This window comes from Amblyraja radiata, chromosome 2, assembly GCF_010909765.2.
Source record: "Amblyraja radiata isolate CabotCenter1 chromosome 2, sAmbRad1.1.pri, whole genome shotgun sequence".
Taxonomy (NCBI): Eukaryota; Metazoa; Chordata; class Chondrichthyes; order Rajiformes; family Rajidae; genus Amblyraja; species Amblyraja radiata.
Window position 1 is genome coordinate 109268916 of NC_045957.1, and position 18438 is coordinate 109287353.

Genomic DNA, 18438 nt, shown 5'->3' on the forward strand with positions numbered 1-18438 from the left:
AGAATAAAGGGGAAGCCATTTAAGACTGAGGTGAGAAAAAACTTTTTCACCCAGAGAGTTGTGAATTTATGGAATTCCCTGAATAGATTTAAGAGAGAGTTAGAGCTCTGTGGAATCAAGGGATATGGGAAGAAGGCAGGCACAGGTTATTGATTGGGGACGTTCAGCCATGATCACAATGAATGGTGGTGCTGGCTCGAAGGGCCGAATGGCCTCCCCTTGCACCTATTTTCTATGTTTCTATGAATCAAATTGAAGACTGGTTCTGTGCTGATGGAAAACTCGCACAGAAGCAGAGATGGATCATTTGCTTGGCATGTTATGTCTGTCCATTCCAATAGTATTTCTTGTTTAAGAAGGAACTGCAGATGCTGGAAAATCGAAGGTAGACAAAAATGCTGGAGAAACTCAGCAGGTGAGGCAGCATCTATGGAGCGAAGGAAATTTCCTTCGCTCCATTGATGCTGCCTCACCCGCTTATTTCTTTCTTTTCAATGGTGTATTATTTTACTAGTCATGACCATTCCTCAATTATTCCAGATGGTCTTTCCCAACTGTCTCCTGCAGAATACATCTAAGCAGATGTTTGTCAGTTATGATTGAACTTGTGCAGTGCCGAGCAGAGCAATAGACATTTGTGTTCCATTCAGGACTTGCCAACCACTTTAGTATCCATTATTACTGTTGAAGTATAATCACTCTTGTTATGTGGGAACTGAGGCACCTGTTTTATTTACAGCAAGTTGTAGGTCGGTGGGAGCGCTGCGAGCTACTTTTTTTGTTTTTTTAGTCTGTCTCAAATTGTGTTTTTAATGTTTCTTGGTGTGTCTTGGGTGGTGGGAGAGGGGGGGGGGGGGTTAGGGGGAAACTGCTTCGGTCATCTCCTCCATGGAGAGGTCACCTCCTCCATGGAGTCTGGGATCCCTCGTTTGGGACCCGGGAGAAGAGCTTCGACCACCAACCCATGGCCTACCACTAACCGCTGGCGCGTCGGGGACTTACCAACCGGAGCGGGGTCACTTGCCGGGGATCCCTGGAAAGGAGCTCCGACCACCGGCCGTGCGGTCTGCAGTGCTTCTGGCTGCGGCGCGGCGGGGACTTTAGGTCTTTGACCGCCGGCCTGCAGCCTACACCATCTTGAATACTATTGTCTCCGGTGGGGAGGCACCGATTCTGGACTTACCTTGTCTGCACATCTGGACGCCCGCAGCGGCGACTGCGGATGGTTGAGGTCCCGAGCACGGGGGAAAATGGAGGAGGACTGACCAAATTTTGTGACTTCCACCACAGTGATGAATGCTGTGGTGGATGTTTGTGTTAAATCTTTACTGTATATTGTGTGTTTTTTATTGTACCGCTGCCTGTAAATTCATTTCACTGCACTTTATGTGCACGTGACAAATAACACTTGACTTGAATTGAAGTTCCATCAAATGCCATGAAATGCAATGTGTTAATGACTAGGTATCCATAATGCTGGATTAAGATACATTTTAGTCAGAGCACTAAAACATCTAATAGCATGGAATCTGTTCCAGTTACCTGGGAGTATGAAGGCAGGATCTCTGATAATTGTCTAATTTGAAAGACCATACTTAATCTCAATGAGCATTATGTTAAAGGTGGTAGAGGAAGAAAGGATGGTGTGTTGTAAATAATTAATTTGATTTATTTCAAATCAGTATGTAGAGAAAAAGCTTCTAATGTGTGAAATAAATTTGTTCCGGTCATTATTACAAAACACAAATATAAAACGAATAGCAGTTGCTTATGACACCGATTTGCATCCATTACATATTTCATTCAGCACCACTAAGTGCAAGCTGAAGTTTAAAGCATCCTGCTTCTACTGCCCCTCCACTGATTTTACTCAATGCAGTTGTGTCCTGTCTCATCAGTGAGTACTGAATATTAGTGCAAATGTAGTTTAGTTAAGAGATATAGCATGGAAACAGGCCCTTTGGCCCACCGAATCCACGCTAACCAGCAATCCCCACACACTCTAGAGATAATTTTACAATTTGACCAAGCCAATTACCCTACAAATCAGTACGTCTTGAGTGTGGGAAGTGTAAAGACGAGTCTAAGCGCACTATGTCTTCACTACTGTTTTATTACTGATCACACTACTCATACACATTACTGGCCTAGCTGTCCATGGTCTGTCACCGGAGCTAGAGAGCGATCTAGAGGTGGGGAGGTTACAATTATACTGGTGATATGGGGAGTGGTTAGTAGTGGTGAGGTCACTATGTTAAAGGAACATGCACTAGTCTACATCCTTCCCCTTGGAAACAAAGCAGTACAGCAGTGACAGGGCGACCACGACTCATACGCTACAAGCAGTTAAACACACACACACAGTCAGGCAACAGTTAAACAAATTCCCCGTAACGTACAGGCGGCTTGACCAACCGCCCGGAGCGGGTACGTAACTCGCCCTCCCCCTCCTCCGCAAGAACCACAGGAACAGGAGCGGGAGTGGGAGCGGGCGAACGAGCCGGAGATCGGGCAGGAGAGGGATGGAGTGGAGACCGGGGAGGGGAAACCGGCACAAAGGCGGGCAAACGAACAGGCGAGGGCGGACTGGCAGCAGGGGAGCGGGGCACAAAGAGCTGAGAGGGCAGAGTGCTGGGCATGCGAGGAGCGATAGGCAGAGAGGAAGAAATCGGGGGGGCAAAAGGGGCAGCAGGAGGCGGTGCGGGCTCATTGACCAGCCGCAAATGCGGGCGGGACCGGCGGTAGATGGTACCCTCGTGGTCGACGAGGTAAGAGCGCGGTGAGCCGGCAGAGTTGACGACAACCGCCAGTCGGTAGTGGCCGGAGGGGGACTGCATCCGGACGACCTGACCAGGGAACAGACGCGGAAGGGGACGGCAGGACTTGTCGTGGGAGCGTTTCTGTATTTCTTGCTTTTGGGCAATGCGCTCCTTGACGGCAGCAGGGCGGAGGACAGAAGGCACCAGGGACCGCTGGGACACGGATCGGAGGGCGCGTGGTGCGGGACATGAGCAGGCGAGCCCAGGGCAGGGTCTCGGGAAATGTTGCGGAGGTTGAGGAGGGCCAGGTGAAAATCCGACCGGGAAAGTCTGCAGTGCTCCAGCAGCTCCTTGGCACTGTGGACGGCGCGCTCAGCAAGGCCGTTGCTCTGTGGGTACTCGGGGCTGCTGGTGAAGTGACGAAAGTTCCAGGTGGCAGCGAAATCGCGGAACTCCGCATTTGAAAACTGGCTACCGTTGTCCGACTGCAAACTCGCAGGGGAGCCAAAGGTTGCGAAGTGGCGGCGCAGCTTCCCAATGACAGCAGCAGATGTGAGGGAGGGCAGCTGGTCCACCTCGAACCAGCTGGAGTAGGAGTCCACAAGGACCAGGAAGTGCTTGCCACGCCACTCGAAGATGTCAGTGGCGACTGCCATCCATGGCAGATCGGGGGCAGGCTGTTGCAGAAGCGGCTGCCGTTGCTGATGGGGAGAGAGGCTATTGCAGGTGGAGCAGGCGGAGATTCTCTCCCGGATGTCCAGGGCCATGCCGGGCCAATAGAACTGGCTCTGGGCCTGGGACAGAGTGGCCTCAGCCCCGGGATGGCCGCTGTGGGAGGTTTGAAAGTAGTGGTCCCGCAGCGCAGCAGGCACCACAACCTTGTGGCCCTTCACCACCACTCCGTCGTGCAGCACAAGCTCATCCCGGACCAGGAAGTAGGGCACGGCACCGGCCGGCAAGGATGAGCGACGGTCAGGCCAACCACGCCGGATGACGTCGGCAAGCTGTTGCAGGGCAGGATCTTTGGCAGTGTGCTGGACCAGGGACTGCATCTGCTGTGAAGGCACAATATTAACGTTTAACACCATCAGGTCAGACGATTCGTACGGGTGTCGGGTAGTGGACGTCAGCGGTGCGCGGGACAGCGTGTCGGCCACGAACATGTCCTTGCCCTTACGGTACACGACCCGAGACGTGAAGCGCTGGAGCTGCAGCATCATTCGCTGCAAGCGGGATGGGGCGACGTGGATCAGTTTATTCAGGATCGTGACCAGCGGCTGGTGATCGGTTTCGATAGTGAAGGTGTTGCCCAGGATGTAATCCTTAAACTTCGAGCAGGCAAACACCACGGCGAGGAGCTCTTTCTCGATCTGAGCATAACGCTGCTCAGCGGGGGTCATGGTGCGAGAAGCGTAGGTGACAGGCAGCTGCAGGCCATCGTAGAGCTGCAGGCAGGCGGCACCAAGACCGAACTTCGAGGCGTCGCAGGTGAGGACAGTTGGACGCTGCAAGTCGAAGAACTTGAGAGTGGGGGTACTAACCAGCCTGGACTTCAGGATGTCAAACACCATCTGGTGCTTCTGGAACCAAGCCCAGGCAGTGTCATTTTTGATCAGCTCCCTCAGGGGCGCACTCAGCTCGCTGAGGTCGGGGATGAACTTCCCCAGGTAGTTCACCATGCCCAGAAAGCGCTGCAGGCTGGGCACGTCAGCGGGTGCAGACATCCCAGAGACCGCAGCCGTCTTCTGCGGGTCAGGCTTCAGCCCCTCAGCTGTGAAGACGTATCCAGCCTTTTTTCATATGAAAGTCCTGACATCCCAGGAATCAGTCTGGTGAACCTTCTCTGTACTCCCTCTATGGCAAGAATGTCTTTCCTCAGATTAGGAGACCAAAACTGTACGCAATACTCCAGGTGTGGTCTCACCAAGACCCTGTACAACTGCAGTAGAACCTCCCTGCTCCTATACTCAAATCCTTTTGCTATGAATGCTAACATACCATTCGCCTTCTTCACTGCCTGCTGCACCTGCATGCCTACTTTTAATGACTGGTGTACCATGACACCCAGGTCTCGTTGCATCTCCCCCTTTCCTAATCGGCCACCATTCAGATAATAATCTACTTTCCTGTTTTTGCCACCAAAGTGGATAACCTCACATTTATCCACATTATACTGCATCTGCCATCTACAGATGACATAAATTTGACCACTCACCCAGCCTATCCAAGTCACCTTGCAGCCTCTTAGCATCCTCCTCACAGCTAACACTGCCCCCCAGCTTTGTGTCATCCGCAAACTTGGAGATGTTGCATTCAATTCCCTCGTCCAAATCATTAATATATATCGTAAATAGCTGGGGTCCCAGAACTGAGCCTTGCGGTACCCTGAGTCACTGCCTGCCATTGTGAAAAGGACCCGTTTACTCCTACTCTTTGCTTCCTGTCTGCCAGCCAGTTCTCTATCCACATCAATACTGAACCCCCAATACCGTGTGCTTTAGTGGAGAATTGAATGAATGGATATAGAATTATTAGAATCATTTTGTTGTGCCGTGTGTATTGCATTAGAACCAGGGAGTTGTGGGAATTTAACTGATGTCCAATTGCAATTTATCAGAAAGAGGCTGGTTAAATGAGGTTTTCTTGGATTTGCGTAGCTTTCAATACATTTAAGCCTTTGAGAAGGCACATTAGGAGGAGGGTGCAATACCTGTAAACATTTATAGGCAGTATATTGATAGGGGCTAAAGAATGAATAGGAGTAAATGATGAATCAAATGAAAGGCAGAAACTGAACACAGCTGCTAAAGGAAAGCTAATTGGTGGATGATCCATGCAGAACAGTACAAATGAGCAATGACAGTAGTCAGATGACATAAATTGGCAGTGCATGACCTTTTTTTTTTTTTTTTTTTTAATTTATTCAATTATTAAAAATAATATTACACTACAATAAAACAAGCCAGAACCCACCACCATAATACAATACAAACATGTATCCATAATAAACTACTATACAACTATGATACAATCCTTATTGAGGATACATTCAACACCCTGCGGAGCCAGTGCATGACCTTTGTAAGGGAGTGAAAAATGATTCAGTGATATAATTGTACAAGTACAGTGTAGTAAGCAAGATTGATGATCTACTGTGTTTTAAAAATGATGCTGGAAATCATGGATTGGCTCCAACGACTGTAATGCTATATGTGAATGGCAGTGTAATGTGCGATACTGAATCGAGAGACCTGAACTAATGGTCTGCAGACATTTTAATAATGTCCCACCAGTTAGGTCACTTAGATTTACCTCATAAAATTACTTAGAACTAAAAGGTGGCATCAATAATTGTGATTACTAAACTATTTGATTTCCAATTAAAAACCCTATCCTTTAAGAAAGGAAATTCCCTATTTCACCTAGTCAGGATTATAAGTGACACCAGAGCAATTGTAATGCACTTGACTCTGAAATAGGCTAGAAAGTTTAACATTTTTGCCAACCCCCAACATAAAAGCAAAGGTCCACAGGGGCAAGGACGCCCATGGAAGAGGAGTGGCCTGGGGGTGGACAGATTTCAAGAGATGCAGATGGGGGTGATTTACCTTCAAGATGACACTGGCGGTGGATGGAGAAAAGGAACAGTACTGGTGAGCAGGTTGGGGGCTTACTTCCTGCGACCTTAGAGGCACTCTGTGTGTCCTGAGGTCAGCTGCGGGGCATGGAGGTTGAGTCATGGCTGTGTGAGGCAGTGGACGGCACTTTTGTGGGTCGATGTGTTGATTGAGTGGGCCACAGGAGGTCTAGGGCTCGACTGGATTGGGTGCAGCTTGAAGAGGTCGAGCGTGTGGATCGGCCAAAGCCTGTAGTGGAGCATTGGTGGAAGACCACAACAAAACTGTCTGCCCAGGCCAATCCTGCAACTCTAACCCAGTGCTGCTGCCAAGACAACTATCCTTTATGGCCAAGATGAGACTACATTCGTAACAACTCTGAACGTGAAGGATACAAGGTGGTGCTGGAAACATGGCAACTATTCTATACTATTCTACACTACCTCTGTCTACTCTATTATTCTTACATTGTTGAGTATTTGCTTTAAGAGGGCATCAATAAGCCCAAGAAAACTAAGGTGACGTGCCTCAATGACTATCGACCAGTGGCACTAACGTCCATGGTGATGAAGTGCTTTGGTTATGGGGCATATCAACTACAACCTCAATAAGAACCTCGACCCACAACAGTTTGCCCACCGTCACAATAGGTCCATGGAGGATGCGATCTCACTGGCTCTCCACTCCGCACTGGACCACTTGGACAATAAAAACACTTACGTCAGGTTGACGATCTTTCCTGGACCCAGCACACATGCAATCATAAAGAAAGCACATCAGCGCCTCTACTTTCTGAGAAGATCACTATGTCAAAGAGGATTATCTTGAACTTCTACAGCTGCGCAGTAGACAGAATACTGACTGGCTGCATTGTGGTCTGGTTCGGCAAATTGATTGTCTGGGGGGGAAAAGACTGCAAAATGTTGTAAACACTGCCCAGGCCATCACCGGCTCTGACCTCCCCACCATTGAAGGGATCTATTGTAGTCGCTGCCTCAAAAAGGCTGCCAACATCATTAAGGACCCACACCATCCTGGCCACACACTCATCTCACCACTGTCATCGGGAAGAAGGTACAGGAGCCTGAGAACTATAACATCCAGGTTCAGGAACAGCTACTTCCCTACAGCCATCAGGCTATTAAACACTACAACCTCAAGCTATGAAGTACAGTAGATTATTATTATCATTATTCCACTGTTATTGTTTGTTCTTTTTTTCTGAGTTTTTGTTATTATTTATTATGATCACATATTCTGTTGTGCTGCAGCAAGTACGAATTTCATTGTTTTATCTGGGACATATGACAATGAAACACTCTTGGCCCTTGACTCTTGATTTTACTATTCTTAAATATGGTTGAACCTATGTATGGTAAAAGTTTTACAGAACTGTTGCAGAAGATGCTCTTGCTCTGGTTTTGAATCTTCTTAAAAAAAAATTGTGATTTGTGAAGAATTGTTCCACAGTTTAGCTAAACAACAGACTGTTCTTACACAATTTTATGTTTGAGCATATGTCGTAGAATTCTGTTTGATGCTTTCAAATGCTCAGACCTTCCATTAACAACAGCACAGTAGCATATAATTTGGGCAAAAACATTCAGCAGTTCAGCCAAGAAAAACATGGATAATGTTTCAGGTCAAATTCTTTTGTCAGAACTATGAAAGAGAAAACCCCATAGTTTTCAGTTAAAGAGACAGTGAGGTGGGCATGGGTGGAGTAAAATGAATATGTCTGGCAGGGTGAAACCAACTGGGTTAACATGGCAATTAGAAGCACATCACACTGCTTTGTGTGTGATAAATATTGGTAATAACAGGTTATGGAAATGCCCAGCAAGGCAGGCAATACTCAGAAAACTGAGCCAAAATCACAGATGGATGACAGGCAGAAATGGCTAGTTTTGGTACAAAGAGGGAGAATAATTTACATAAAGTTGGACAATTTGTTATTGAATCTAGAAGCAGCAATGTCCCGAGCTTGCCATAATGCCCAGAAATACCTGCTTTAGACCAGGGGAACAACAGGTGAGAAGAACAACGTGTGAACTTATTTGATTTTCTTTCTTATGTAACTGCTGCAGTTATATGCTGATTGGAGTCATTATCGTTCAGTTCTTGTGATAAAGTCGTGTTGTGCAACACCACCATTTGCTGAATAGGAAATGTCAGTACATATTTAGCAGCTCAAAACTGGAATCCAAGAGATGTATTTCACTAAGTTCAAGACATGGCTTGCCCTCCCTACAATATCACCATAAGACAATAGGTATTTATCAGGTAAAATTGAGGTGCCAACATGGTGAAATAACACTATAGGATTAAACAATTCTTCAACCAGACATGTTTTATATTTCAAGTTCAAGAGAGTTTATTGTCATGTGTCCCAGATGGGACAATGAAATTCTTGTTTTGCTTCAGCACAACAGAATATTGTAGGCATAAATAAATACAGAACAGATCAGTGTGTCCATATACCATTGAATATATATGTTTAGTAGTCTGATGGCTGAGGGGAAGAAGCTGTTCCTGAACCTGGATGTTGCAGATTTCAGGCTCCTGTACCTTCTACCTGAAGGGGGCAGCGGAGAGATGAGTGTGTGGCCAGGATGGTGTGGGTCCTTGATGATGCTGCCAGCCTTTTTGAGGCAGCGACTGTGGTAGATCCCCTCGATGGAAGGGAGGTCAGAGCCGATGATGGACTGGGCAGTGTTTACAACTTTTTGCAGTCTTTTTCGCTCCTGGGCGCATAAGTTGCCGAACCAAGCCACGATGCAACCGGTCAGCATGCTCTCTACTGTGCACCTGTAGAAGTTCGAGAGAGTCCTCCTCGACATACCGACTCTCCGTAATCTTCTCAGGAAGTAGAGGCGCTGATGTGCTTTCTTTATAATTGCATCAGTGTTCTGGGACCAGGAGAGATCTTCGGAAATATGCATGCCCAGAAATTTGAAGCTCTTGACCCTTTCCACCATCGACCCGTTGATATAAAAGGGACTATGGGTTCCCATCCTACCCCTTCCAAAGTCCACAATCAGCTCCTTGGTTTTGCTGGTGTTGAGAGCCAGGTTATTGTGCTGGCACCATTTGGTCAGTCAATCAATCTCCCTTCTATACTCTGACTCGTCCCACAACAGTGGTGTCGTCGGCAAACTTTATGATGGAGGATGCACTATGTCCAGCTATGCAGTCATGAGTATAGAGTACAGCAGGGGGCTGAGTACGCAGCCTTGAGGTGCTCCCGTGTTGATTGTTATCGAGGCTGACACATTCCCACTAATACGAACAGTGAATGAGGAAGTCGAGGATCCAGTTGCAGAGTGATGCGCAGAGACATAGTTCAGAGAGCTTGGTAACCAGCTTGGAGGGGATGATTGTATTAAAGGCCGTGCTGTAGTCAATGAATAACATCCTGACATATGAGTTTTTGTCGTCCAAGTGGGCCACAGCGAAGTGGAGAGCCAGCGAGATCGCATCCACCGTTGATCTGTTGTGTCGGTAAGCGAATTGTAGTGGGTCTAGGTTTTTGTCGAGGTATGAGTTGATATTTTGGAATTGTTAGAGGAAAACAGAACAAAATTAGGAGGTGAAATTTGTTTTCCAGGGAGGAACAGTAATTGAAGTCCTGAACCCTTTGTCCTATGAATTATAAACTCAGATTCGTTTTTGTTCCTTAGAAAATTGATTTTCAAAATATTTGTTGAGGTTTAGCGAAATTTGAACTGTTCATGAAGGAAGTGTTCATAAGATCATGTGATAGGAGCAGAATTAGGCCATTGAATCATGGCTGATCTATCTCTTCCTCCAACCCCATTCTACTGCTTTCTCTCCATAACCTCTGACACCTCTAATCAAGTGTTTTTACGATTATCGCAACCCATCCAGAAAAATTCTGCAATGTTACGGAGTGATTTTGATCATTTTCATTTGTAAACATCAGTCCTGTGTACTGTTGCATTATGATTAAATATATTTAGTTGGATTATTGACATGGTATTTTTAAGTATAGATTTCAAAATGCTATGTTTCAAGATTAGAACATTCAGTATTAAATGTTTGAATTGAAATTCTCTGAACTTTCGACGTAGCATGAATATAAACTGACTACATAATTCAATTCAATTGCGTCGCCGTAGTTTCTAAAATGGTTTACGCGATGAACTACCCCTGCAACGACTGCCCATTAATCCTTGCTGAGTTGACCTTGCCATGCTTCACATTTGAAATGGGGAAGGGGTTATTGAGAGCTTGTTAATAAAGAATGTGTTCTAATAAAAGTAATTTATGTGTGTATGTGTAGGTGTACTATAGACTGTTTAAGATGCTGTCTCCATGCACCGATGCTGTTCAAGGATTTAGCAAAGGATTCCAGCCTTGTAGAGCACTAACCTCATCTGTGTTCTGGCACATCCTGCAAGAAATGTTTGATTGGCCTCAGGCCAAGCTTGATTGATAGAAATAGCAATGGGATTCTGATTATCTGGTACCCAGAAACTGGACAACAGGTCATTGAAAAAGCTCAATGAAGGGAAATAGCTGTTGACTCACTGATTTGAACAAAAAACTGCCCACGTTGGAAATCTGAAATAGAAGCACAGACTGCTGGAAATACTGAGAACACAGTATTTGTTGGCAAGAAACATAGTTAATATTTCAAGTTAGTGATTTTGCGTCAGAACTCAGACGTGGGAATGAGTGATGGAACTTGGTGGAGCGAGGTCTAGTCTGTTTCTATCCTGTGCAGTACTTGCTATTGGAATCTTTGCTGGAACAGTGTAGAGGGAGCTTTGCACATATTTCTTAGACCTATTTGAGGGGATTTTATTAAGGGAGCCTAATTTGTCTCAATGCTGCACTGGTTGGTCTTTTGGCTAGCAATGTTTATTTATTGAAATGGAATTTAGTTTGGTGCTGAAGACATTTATATTTAAACTATTATTTGTTGTAGGTTACTCCTTCAGTGAGGGCGAGAAGTTTATCTTTACTACCCCCTGGAGCATCAAACTCAGCGCCTCTTGGGAACCAGAAGCAACAGACACACAGTGGACCAGGAATTGTCACTATTACCCATCATAAGTCTCCTGCAATTACCCGACGTGCCAAGACTCAATGTCCAGGGCGCCTTCTAGATGTTAAAGAGGTAAGTTTGGCAACTAATGGAGAATAATTATATTAGATGTTGTGAAGAGTTAATTTGGGTGGAACAGTTATGCATTTATGTAGGGTACATTTTCTGTGTCTTTGCCTCTTCTAATGTAAGTGCAGATATAAAACTGACCAGTTTACCCATAATTTTCAAGTGTTCAGGCCTGAATTGTGAGTGTTTAGCTCCTCTTAAATCCAGGTTGCTTTGTTTAAAGCAGATCTGCACTGCTTTGAGGAGGATGTATTATTGCGCCAGCAGAGACTAAACAGTTCCAAGAATATAGCTTGTCAAAGCCCAGTAAATGAATGCCAAGGAAAGGCTGTAAAGTATTTGCAGCTATGTACAACCAGAGTTGCCAAGTGGATGAACTATGCTGGCTAAGAACCAGCATCACTGAAGCAATCTATTGTTAATTTGATTACTCCATGTGATTACAAGAAAGTATGATATCCCATGCATTGGATACAGCAAATCCTTGAGACCAAAAAATATTCTGAATTTGGTCCAAAAGGTAGGCACTCCAGAATTTGCTGTGCCTCTGGCCAAGCTGTGTCAGTACATTTACAGTGCTGAAATGCTAACTCAAAATAGGAAGGCTGAGAGATCGTGCACCTATGTTCATTGGCAGGATGCCGCTGATGAGAGTCAACAGCTTCAATATCCTGGCTCCAGCACATTGATGAAATTATAAAGAAAGTTAACCAATGCCAAGACTTCCTCTGAAGATTGAGGATATTTGGCCTATTGCCGAATAATCTGTCAAACTTCTACAGCTGTGTGGTGGAGAGCATACTTGGTTGCATCACGGGATGGTTCGGTAATTTGAATGCTCAAGAATGAAGGAACGCGCAGAAAGTGGTGGACATTGCCCGGTCCATCAAAGGTATCCATCGGCGGAATCTACAGGAAGCAAGAAGGCAGCTAAATCACCTAAAGATCTACACCTTGTGGCCACACTTTCATCTCACTGTTAACCATCAGGAAAAAGGTACAACGGTTGGTCGTTTGGGGGGCTCTGCGAGTCGGCTGCCCTGCCAGAAGCGTGTTCGTTATTTTGACTTCTTTTGGGGTTTTTTGGTGTGTCCAAATGTTAGTTTATGTCTCGTGTAGGGGGTGTGGGGGGGGGGGGAAGGGGGAAACCGCTTTTGGTCGCCTCCTCGACGTGGAGGCGATTTATTTTCCATGTCGCCTCCTCGACGTGGAGGCGATTTATTTTCCATGTCGCCTCCCTCGCGCCTAACAGCATGGATTGGAGCGGCCTTTCCTGGAGTTGGGCCTGGAGCTTCAGCAGCGGGCGCTGCGTGGACTTTTCCATCGCGGAGCGGGCGAACCCTTACCAGGGGTCGCCAGACAGGAGTGCTCCGATCGCTGGCCTGGTGACTTTGACATCATGGGGCTGAGGTCTGCGGAGCTTCTAGCCGCGGGCGTGGAGTGGACTTACCATCTGGGATCTCTTGCCAGGGATCGCTGGAGAAGAGCTCCGACCGCCGGCCTGCGGCCTATAACATCCTGAAGCCGCTGTCTCCGGTAGGAAAGTGCCGATTCGGGCGCTCCGAGCCGCGGGGTGTGTTTTACCGTCCCGACGTCGGAGTTTGGATTATCCCGACGAGAGGGCCTGTACATCCGGCTGTCCGTAGCAGTGACTACGGAGGGTTTATGGCCCCGACCACGGGTGAACAAGGAGGAGGGCTGACTGAACTTTGTTGCTTTCCACCACGGTGAAGAATGCTTTGGTGGATGTTTGTGTTAAAATTCTATTGTGTATTGTGTGTTCTTTTTTTAAGAGTATCGCTGTTGGCAAATTCATTTCACTGCACCTTCGGGTGCATATGACGAATAAATTTGACTTTGACTTTGACAAAGGCCTGAGTTTCTCTGACATTCTCCGGGTTCAGAAATAGCCTTTTGCCATCAGCCAACCCTAGCCACAGCAGCATTGAACTACAATGGATTTTGCACTACTACGGTTGCACCACATACTTACAGTATCATAGTATACTTTACCTGGAATAACTAGTAATTTATCGTAAATTTATTTGTTGTATTGCTTTTAATGTGCTTGTAAATGAGATGTTTAGTAAATTTGCAAATTATATTAAAGTGGGTGATATCATAGATATTGAAGATTTATTTAGAATTCGACAGAGGAGGCCAAAGAGGTTAATTAAGAGGGGGGAAATAGAGCATGAAAGAAAGCTGGCGGGAAATATAAAAACTGATTGTAAAACTGATTCTTTAGATATGTGAAGAGAAAAAGATTAGTGAAGAATAATGTAGGCCCCTTGCAGTCAGAATACTGGTGAATTTATAATGGCAAACAAGGAAATGGCAGACCAGTTAAACAAGTACTTTGGTTCTGTATTCACTAAGGAAGACACCAACATTCTCCCAGAAATACTAGGGGACCGAGGATCTTGTGGGAGGGAGGAACATAAGGGAATCCACATTAGTCAGGAAATGGTGTTAGGTAAACTGTTGGGACTTCTTCTTATTGCGTATGGCGTGCACAGCCTAAAGTTGTAGGTCAACTTGTTCTATTTGATCTTGTTTGCGCACGTCGGGTTGATTACATCAGTCGAATCAGGGTGGACCACGTGAAGGTTGCAATCTCCCACCCCACTGTTGGGACTGAGGGACTCAAATAGAGAAAGCTAGTAGACAGAATGGGAGGCAGGAAGCAGAAAAGGGAAGCACTCCGACACAAGAGGAGAAAGAAAAAAAAGGAAATAAACAGAGAATAAGAGGCGGGGGGTTTCTTAAATGTGCATATTTTAATGCTAGGAGCATTGTAAGAAAGGTGGATGAGCTTAGAGTCTGGATAGACACCTGGAAGTATGATGTTGTGGCGATCAGTGAAACATGGTTGCAGGAGGGCTGTGATTGGAAACTAAATATTCCAGGATTTCGTTGCTTCAGGTGTGATAGAATTGGAGGGGCAAGAGGTGGAGGTGTTGCTTTGCTAGTCAGGGAAGATATTACAGCAGTGCTTTGGCAGGATAGATTGGAGGGCTCATCTAGGGAAGCTATTTGGGTGGAACTGAGAAGTGGGAAAGGTGTAGCAACACTTATAGGGGTGTATTATAGACCGCCAAATGGGGATCGAGAATTGGAAGAGCAAATATGTAAGGAGATAGCAGATATTAGTAGTAAGCACAAAGTAGTGATTGTGGGAGATTTCAACTTTCCACACATAGACTGGGAAACACATTCGGTAAATGGGCTGGATGATTTCGAGTTTGTAAAATGTGTGCAGGATAGTTTTTTGCAGCAATACATAGAGGTACCTACTAGAGGAGGGGCAGTGTTGGACCTCCTGTTAGGAAATGAGACGGAACAGGTGGCGGAGGTATGCGTTGGGGAGCACTTCGGGTCCAGTGATCACAATACCATTAGTTTCAATATAATTATGGAGAGGGTCAGAACTGGACCTAGGGTTGAGATTTTTGATTGGAGAAAGGCTAACTTTGATGAGATGCGAAATGATTTAAAAGGAGTGAACTGGGACATTTTGTTTTATGGGAAGGATGTAGAAGAGAAATGGAGGACATTTAAAGGGGAAATTTTAAGAGTACAGAATCTTTATGTTCCTGTTCGGTTGAAAGGAAACAGTAAAAATTGGAAAGAGCCCTGGTTTTCAAGGGAAATTTGACATCTTGTTTGGAAAAAGGAGATCTACAATAATTATAGGCAGCATGGAGTAAATAAGGTGCTTGAGGAGTATAAGGAATGTAAAAAGAATCTTAAGAAAGAAATTAGAAAAGCTAAAAGAAGACATGAGATTGCTTTGGCAAGTAAGGTGAAAGTAAATCCAAAGGGTTTCTACAGCTATATTAATAGTAAAAGGATAACGAGGGATAAAATTGGTCCATTGGAGAGACAGAGTGGACAGCTATCTGCAGAGCCAAAAGAGATAAGGGAGATATTGAACAATTTCTTTTCTTCGGTATTCACCAAGGAGAAGGATATTGAATTATGTGAGGTAAGGGAAACTAGTAGAGTAGCTATGGATACTATGAGTTTCAAAGTAAAAGAAGTACTGACACTTTTGAAAAATATAAAAGTGGATAAGTCTCCAGGTCCTGACAGGATATTCCCTAGGACATTGAGGGAAGTTAGTGTAGAAATAGCCGGGGCTATGACAGAAATATTTCAAATGTCATTAGAAACGCGAATGGTACCGGAGGATTGGCGTACTGCGCATGTTGTTCCATTGTTTAAAAAGGGTTCTAAGAGTAAACCTAGCAATTATAGGCCTGTTAGTTTGACTTCAGTGGTGGGCAAATTAATGGAAAAGATACTTAGAGATAATATATATAAGCATCTGGATAAACAGGGTCTGATTAGGAACAGTCAGCATGGATTTGTGCCTGGAAGGTCATGTTTGACTAATCTTCTTGAATTTTTTGAAGAGGTTACTAGGGAAATTGACGAGGGTAAAGCAGTGGATGTTGTCTATATGGACTTTAGTAAGGCCTTTGACAAGGTTCCTCATGGGAGGTTGGTTAAGAAGGTTCAACTGTTGGGTATAAATGCAGGAGTAGCAAGATGGATTCAACAGTGGCTGAGTGGGAGAAGCCAGAGGGTAATGGTGGATGGTTGTTTGTCGGGTTGGAGGCAGGTGACTAGTGGGGTGCCTCAGGGATCTGTGTTGGGTCCACTGTTGTTTGTCATGTACATCAGTGATCTGGATGAAGGTGTGGTAAATTGGATTAGTAAGTATGCAGATGATACCAAGATAGGGGGTGTTGTGGATAATGAAGAGGATTTCCAAAGTCTACAGAGTGATTTAGGCCATTTAGAAGAATGGGCTGAAAGATGGCAGATGGAGTTTAACGCTGATAAATGTGAGGTGCTACACCTTGGCAGGACAAATCAAAATAGGACGTACATGGTAAATGGTAGGGAATTGAAGAATACAGTTGAACAGAGGGATCTGGGAATAACCGTGCATAGTTCCTTGAAGGTGGAATCTCATATAGATAGGGTGGTAAAGAAAGCTTTCGGTATGCTAGCCTTTATAAATCAGAGCATTGAGTATAGAAGCTGGGATGTTAAAATTGTACAAGGCATTGGTGAGACCAAATCTGGAGTATGGTGTACAATTTTGGTCGCCCAATTATAGGAAGGATGTCAACAAAATAGAGAGAGTACAGAGGAGATTTACTAGAATGTTGCCTGGGTTTCAACAACTAAGTTACAGAGAAAGGTTGAATAAGTTAGGTCTTTATTCTCTGGAGCGCAGAAGGTTAAGGGGGGACTTGATAGAGGTCTTTAAAATGATGAGAGGGATAGACAGAGTTGATGTGGACCAGCTTTTTCCTTTGAGAAAAGGGAAGATTCAAACAAGAGGACATGACTTCAGAATTAAGGGACAGAAGTTTAGGGGTAACATGAGGGGCAACTTCTTTACTCAGAGAGTGGTAGCGGTGTGGAATGAGCTTCCAGTGGAAGTGGTGGAGGCAGGTTCGTTGGTATCATTTAAAAATAAATTGGATAGGCATATGGATGAGAAGGGAATGGAGGGTTATGGTATGAGTTCAGGCAGGTGGGACTAAGGGTAAAAAGTTGTTCAGCACGGACTTGTAGGGCCGAGATGGCCTGTTTCCGTGCTGTAATTGTTATATGGTTATAAGGCAGATAAATCCCCAAGGCCTGATGGTCTGCATCCCAGAGTACTCAGGTAGGTGTCCCTAGAAATCGTGGATGCATTGGTGATTATTTTCCAATGTTCTCTCGACTCTGGATCAGTTCCTGTGGACTGGAGGGTAGCCAATGTAAACTGCACACAATACTCAAGGTTTCAAGGTCAGTTTATTCTCACATGTACCTCAAGGTACAGTAAATTTTGAGTTTCCATTTTAATTTTAATACAGCATTCTTCTAACATGCATACTTAAGACCCTGAGGTAGCACAATGTAGGTGCACTGGTATACACAATGGCATACAGTAGACGAATGCTCCGGAAATGCCTACTAGTAGTAGTCATGCCTACTATGTTCTGTTGTGCTGAAGCAAAGCAAGAATTTCATGGTCCTATCAGGGATACATGACAATAAACTCTCTTGAATCTTGAAATGCACGAGGAAGATTAGTTGACATGAGATAATAGTCTATTTTGATTTATTAGTTCAGTTGATCTTTATTTTTGCACTGAGGCAGAGAAAAGATGCTCGGTGAGCTTGAAAGTAAGGGACTCCTGGTGTTTGGGTAACTGAGATTGACCAGAATAGTACTGCACTGTTTAAAGATGGCTTAGAAAGCTATTTAAAATCAAGACATCAACAATATGAGGTGGATGTTTCTACTTGTATAACTAATTAATGAAATTCAAATGCAGAGACTGCAAGGAAACATTTGGATTTTTAAAAACTTATTAATATTTGTCAATATATTTTTAAGCGCATTATTTACAAATAACACAAAGTATAATTCAATTATTATTTTCTTGTAATTCTTTTTCTTATCAATTGATGATTTATCTATTTTTAATAGATGATGAGCCAGGCAGAAGGACAACTGAAGAACCTTGTTCATTCAATAGAATCTCTTCCATCTTCTGGACCTCTGTCTGCATTGGATCAAGATTTACTTCTTTTGAAAGCTACCTCAGCTGCTACCATGAGCTGCCTAGGTGATTGCTTGAGCATTCTGCAGCAAAGTGCACAGCAAGCAGCACAGCACAACAAAAGATTTTCAACAGGTAAATTTTATGATGCCGACCAGAGAAAAGGCAATTCTGGATTTATTGTCCAATGAACCAAATTTGATAAGAGAACTCAAGGTAAAGGAACCGATTGGAGGTAGTGATCATAATATGATTAGTTTTAATCTGCAATTTGAGAAGGAGAAGGTTAAATCGGAAGTGGCAGTGATGCAGCTGAACAAAGGGGACTATGAAGGCATGAGAGGGGA

General features: G+C 44.7%; 1 protein-coding gene across 1 annotated transcript in view; it reads left to right on the plus strand.

Annotated features, from left to right (window-relative positions):
* Nucleotides 1-18438, plus strand: part of osbpl10 (oxysterol binding protein like 10) — a 220943-nt gene that overhangs the window by 106566 nt on the left and 95939 nt on the right. Inside the window, exons 4-5 of the mRNA XM_033013285.1 lie at nucleotides 11328-11519; nucleotides 18019-18226. Coding sequence (XP_032869176.1) covers nucleotides 11328-11519; nucleotides 18019-18226 — 400 coding nt within the window. The remainder of the gene's footprint in view (nucleotides 1-11327; nucleotides 11520-18018; nucleotides 18227-18438) is intronic.